Source organism: Sphaerodactylus townsendi, linkage group LG03 (assembly GCF_021028975.2).
Source record: "Sphaerodactylus townsendi isolate TG3544 linkage group LG03, MPM_Stown_v2.3, whole genome shotgun sequence".
NCBI lineage: Eukaryota > Metazoa > Chordata > Lepidosauria > Squamata > Sphaerodactylidae > Sphaerodactylus > Sphaerodactylus townsendi.
In genome coordinates this window covers 63,494,444-63,500,443 of record NC_059427.1, presented here as the reverse complement: position 1 = coordinate 63,500,443, position 6,000 = coordinate 63,494,444, and the positions used below count along the sequence as shown (strand labels likewise).

Here is a 6,000-nt window from a genome sequence, read left to right as displayed (position 1 = left end):
GTATGAACATAACCAGTTACAAGGTCAGTTACAAACCTTGAAGTGAGCAGTCAACTATGACATGTTTTCTACTGTGCCCATCACAGGCTGCTGCCAAGGTATATATTTGGCCATTACCAGATATATTTGAGAGTCTCCCTGTTCTACACAAAGATTTCTAGACCCAATTAGTTGGTAATGAATGGAGATTATTCAGTGGAGATTTACATGTGAGCAAACTTGTGTAGGGTTGCCCTCTGAGTAGAGAAGCAATACATTGAGCTCATCCCTAATTATGCAAGGTATATTCTGGCTAACCAAGAAAAAATTGTATTAAAATTGTACAACTATCACGATGCAAGTGAACAAAAAGGGAACAAAAATTATCACTTTGCCTCTCTTTTTGCCCCTACATTTGTAATCTATATTGTAAAACTCTTACAAAACATTTAAAGGCTGCAAGTAAAATGTGCTTTTTCTGAATAGAATTTATAGCAACAGAGAACTAAGCATGTACTGTAGCTAATGGAAAGTGAACCTTGGTAAAGTCCTGCAAATTGACTAGATATGTCTGTTTCCACCATACCCTGCAGGGGCTGGTTTCAGGCTATGGGCATTGGTTTATTTATGTCCTCTGGCTATTTGCACTTGAAAGTGTTTTGTTACTTTGCCACTTGGTGTGTAATCTCAAATCCTAGCTCGGGATGAATGGTACAAACAATTCTTACAGACGCCCACATGAAAAATAAAGTTCCTCAATTGACTTCTACTTGAGCACCGGTTCTGTCCAAGTGCCACCTAGTGGAATACTCTACAAAGTACAGTACTTAATAAGTCCAGGATGCAGTTAAAGTGGATATGATTGCCTTTTCTGGTTCATATTATGAGGTTCAACATTATATAAATCCAAGTAGTGCAGGGAAGTTATCATAAAGAACAAAAATTACACCTCTATGTCTATGCTCCACATTAAACATGAAGCAGCCCCTTATCCAAGATCAATGTTGATAACTATTTTTATTCAAAAGTATAAAAATACTGAAAATTACTAAATATTGGATGTTTAAAATTACATTAAAATACTAAAAATACATAAAAACAGTGGCAGTGGCTTGAATATGGTATTCATCAACACAGATCTGTGGTTCACAAGCAATGAAAAAGAGAACCTCCACTGGTATGCAGTTGTACCAGTCCTGGCTGCAAGTATTACAGGCTTCTTAAATTCTATTAAGGAAAATAAATCTTCATCAACACACTTCACAAAACCAAGGGAAAAAAGAGAGCAAAAGGAGAGCTTTGCTGGCATAGGCCTGGCTGGCACTGCTGCTGACAAAGGCCTGCTAGTGTTGCTAATTATGGTTTTGCCAATGCTACAAAATTTTGTTACTGCTTCTGCCACACACACACACACCCACACCCCGGTCCTGTTCTATTGGTGGTCCTCAACATAGCCTGCTGCACTGCAGGTAGTAAAGAGCACGTATTGTAGCTGAGCACGTATTGTAGCTGCAGAGACTCATATCAGCTCCAGAGAAGATAAAACAGACAACATTTTCAAAGTATAGGTATAAGGTAACTATTCTAAGCACCAGCATGTCCAAATACCAGAGCCCTTTCAGTGGTCCTTTTCTTTCAGCATCCCTGCCTGCAGGGGCCACAGGTTGATATAGGCTGGAAATATTATATATTTGCTGATCACTAAAACACTGGATCAGAGCAGAGGTCTATTTCTAGTTCAGTATCCCTCTGCCTCATTGCAGCCAGGCAGTTTTTCTAGAGGCCCCACAACAGGGCATAGTAGCTGAGGTCTTCCCTTCATTGTACCTCCTGGTCTTCTGCCCACCACAAGATAACAGTTGTAACTCTTTTCTCACAGGACAGGAGATGCAGAGGATGCCTAGTTTACTACAGAGCATGCAAAGCCATAAAGCATAGGTCAAGGAAAGAATGACCAGATGGCAATGGTAACATAAAGCAGGCTTGTTACATCTTTCAAAGAGGAATTGATTTGTTATATCTGGTGTTATATCTGGTGTTTACATAGTTTCAAGAATGCATTTCATTTACTCACATACGCATTCCCCTGACACAAGGTGATCACACTGGATAAATCTAGAGAATGCTGGTTTTATAGTACTTTCCAAATAATGACAAGTGACAAAAAAGTCCATTGCAAAAGGGAGAGAAGCAAAATAGTACAAAACTAACACTTGAAATCAAACCTTTATTACTTTGAAATGAATGTTACATTAGATTAATATCTCTTTTAACATTAAGTTGAATGCTAAATATTTTGAGGACTTTATTATAACTAGGTAAATTAATTAACAGTCAAATCTGAATAAAAATATTTTCCAAAACAATTGGGGTCCCTTATACATGCACCAATATGACGGACATTTTAAAAATACATGTTTACTGCAATCATCTTTCTATTTCAAAATGTACAAACAGCCTGAAGAGCCAACCAATGCTATATATCTCTTGATCTTCAATGGAACTGATGATGGCTTTCAAAATCCCATTTCTAAATTTACTTGGAAGCAAGTAGTCAATTGCAAAAGGAGCTTTAAAATAAACTTTCAAAACTTATTTCCACATTGTGTGCTTAAGATCACAGCTTAAATTAGAACTCACAGATTCCTAGTTTTTCATTTTCAAGTATTAGCATATTTATATTTACACTTGCATACAATTTTTTTTCTCAATTGTACATCCATCTGTTTACGAGAAACCACTGTTATTACAATATATTTAAAGGTAGCCTATAAAAATATCTACTATACATAAAATATTTAGCCACAAAATTTAACACATTGAAAAACATGAAGATTAGAAAGTAAGAAAAACAAAACACTTCTCTCTTGTTAAGGAAAGGTTACTGGAACATTTTACACAGAAATATTAACTTAGAGAACAATATTTGTGTGTTTTACAAGAACTATACCTACCATACGTGGTTCCAAGGTTGTACCTACACAATTTTCTTTGAGCAGAACTTCAACTATCTCATGGCTTTCTATCTAGCAAACTTCTTCATGCTCTGTGATTCAGGTACACAGAAATTGGGACTAGTTTGCTTACAGGCCTCATCTGTAAATTCAGAAAACTTTTACAGAATGGTACAAACCCCCAACTCATGTATGTCATTTAATTGTGTTTCAACAGTGCTCTCAAATCTTACCGCTTCCACTAAGTGGAACCTACCAGAATAAATACATGACCACATAAATGCACATGATCTTACTGAATGGAAAAAAATTAAAGCACTTTGGACAGGTGTTTGGTTTATAAGCCATTGAGAGTTTAACAATATAGTCTTTATTCTTCTGAACTAAATCTCACTTTATGGCTTATCTCCAGAGCACTGAATATATTGCTAGAACTAGCTTATTGAAGAAATTCACAACGCAACTACAGGTTATATTATAGCACCCAGCTCCACATGAACTAAAATACATTTATCCCCTCCCTCTTGTAATGCCACCCTGGTACACTGCACCATACTTAACATTATTAAAATGGAGAGAGCTGGAAAGGTTCAGCAAAGTACTACTACAACCATCAAAACAGCAAACATTCCAACTGCAGAAGATAAAAGCTTTCTTTGTCTCAAGAGCTGTAATTTAAAGAATTATATACACGTACTTGACTGTGTCTGTGAATAACAGATAAAACATGCAGAAACTATTTTCCAGCAGGACTATGTTCTTCACAAGTTCTAGTGATTTCACAGAGAATTTTCCAATGGACTGTGTAGGAAAAATACATTTCAGATATTCACACACAATACTTGATTCTTCCAGTACAAAAGAATATTTGAAAATCCTCTTGAAGGACTCCACTTTCCCCTCATGCTTCATTTCCCTTTGGTCTCCAACACAAGTAAGGCTGAAAGAAGATGTGAAGAACTACAGAATATCATATCCATAATATCTTTTTTTGTGAGAATGAAGAACATTTCACTTATGAACATGCATATCTTGCCTTCTTCTGATCAGATACATAAAACTGGTATATTGAAGAATCCCTTTTGTCCTACACATCCGATGTACTTTAATTTACAAACAACTTCCATGCCACGTGTTAGTGCTAATCCACAATAGAAGTCAATCAGGCGATGTGAAGAACCATTACACAAAAAGAAAAAATCAACAAGGTGCCAATAGCTCACATGTACTTCTTAACAGACTTGTCATTTGTTGTATGTTCTGCTTTATTAATGCATATCATATATTGCCTTATTATGTGCTACGTGTAATTATGAACCATATCCTTTCTGCTCTTAGGAACAACTGAAACCTGAGTCTGGGAGAAGGGGATGTCTGCATAAATTTTTACTAGTATGAAAATAAAATAAAAATAATATTTTTGTGAATTTTAAAAAAACAAGCTGACATTCTACCAAATGTGATTCTGAAAAATAATCCAATGAGGGAGAAGGATGAAACATTTATAAAAGGTGGGAGTGTAGTGATAAACACCTGCACAGCTTTTCTGTGAGTCAGTGTTCAGTACCAAGTAGAGCCTTTAATGTATGAAATGCAAAGGTTAAAGCAAGGAAGTCTGAAGCTTGGTGGTCTCTCACAGCAAGAATAGTTTACAAAAATATTCCAGAAGAACACTGACATTTAAAAGCTGACACAGAAATTAAGACTGACAACAGAGTGTTATAACCTTTTTGATATACATAAAGAACGGAGTAAAAATAACATATATTAAGTTAGAAACAATTTCATTCCATGTTCCATAAATACTTGGTAAATTTCAGTCTCTAATGCCAAGCCTTCTCTCAGGAAAGAAAAACACATTCAGAGAGGAGTGTATGATTTTTTTTCATTGCTGCTTGGCTTCCTTGTAGGCTGTTTGTTCTTATGTCCCTGAGTTGTTTCCTTGACACTGCTTCAGCAGTTTGGGACGGTGGTGTTGGACAAGGGAGCTACAAATGATTAGGTACTGTCTTCAAGGCTTCCTCTCGTGAGCGGGTAATGCATACATTCTGAAAAGAAAACAAAATATTTCAGCAAGCCGAACAATGACTCTCAATCGTAAAATCTATAATCAAGAGTCAACCTCACCATGAAGCTTTCTGCAGTCAGTATTCCTTATCAATGTTCATTGTGAAACACTTGTAAAAAACTAAAACAAGATTCCTTTGCATACTTTCTTGACAGTAAATTCCTTTCCAAGAAGACATGAGTAGGATTGGGCTGAATTAAAAGAGCAGCTTTGTTCTATGTATTTTTTCCAATTCTGATCTATTACAGTCTGCAATGGATTCAATTCTTAATTGTGCTATGAACATCCAATCAATTAGGCTGTAAACCAGTTTATCAGAGATTACAACTTAAACCCTTGGCCCAAGGCTGTAGACCAATTATTGCGGTTGATTTGGAACTACTGACATCAGCCAAGTAGTATAGACAAAACATTTAGTTGGCTACCCAAACCACCCAAACAAATAGCAAGGGGTTCCATTTACACCAAGTAAACATAATAATACAGGTAGGGGGTCATCAAGAAACTCACAAGTTCTAGTCATTTCACAAACTCACAGAGAAAGAGTAATTCTAGTGGTAGCTACCCTCAACCACTGCCCTGTTCACTTGCTCAAGCATCCCTTTCCCCTTATCTGCCTAACTGGTGCTGCAGTTGTGCCTGCCGTCCCAATCCTCTGTCCCACGCACCTACAGCATTGCTTTGGCAACAGCAGTTCCTAAGGCAATTCCACCCTTCCCTTTCCTGACTTATATGGTGGCAGCAGTGCTTCTGCACCTTCCCCCACCCCATAAGACACTCACAAGACATTCACAGGGAAAGTAAATCTCACTTGACTGCCCCTTCCCCACCACTCAACAGTGTGTGGTGGGGCAGCAGCAGCTGCCACTCTCTCTCTAGCCCTCTCCTGCCTACCATAGCCCTACCACCTCCTTTACCTATGTAATTCAAGTTGTGATAGTAGCTGTCTACTACCTTCCCCATCTCGCAGACCCACCATAGATAACCACCCTGAGCCCA

At 37.4% G+C, this 6,000-nt stretch overlaps 1 protein-coding gene across 4 annotated transcripts in view; it reads right to left on the bottom strand.

Annotated features, from left to right (window-relative positions):
• Positions 1 to 2,186: 2,186 nt before the first annotated feature.
• Positions 2,187 to 6,000, bottom strand: part of PFKFB4 (6-phosphofructo-2-kinase/fructose-2,6-biphosphatase 4) — a 75,708-nt gene continuing 71,894 nt past the window's right edge. For all 4 annotated transcript variants that reach the window (XM_048488043.1, XM_048488038.1, XM_048488040.1 and 1 more), the window contains one exon: positions 2,187 to 4,981. Coding sequence is in view for 1 of the 4 variants with exons in the window: in XM_048488039.1 (XP_048343996.1) it covers positions 4,922 to 4,981 (60 nt within the window). In the remaining 3 variants the exon portion in view is untranslated. The remainder of the gene's footprint in view (positions 4,982 to 6,000) is intronic.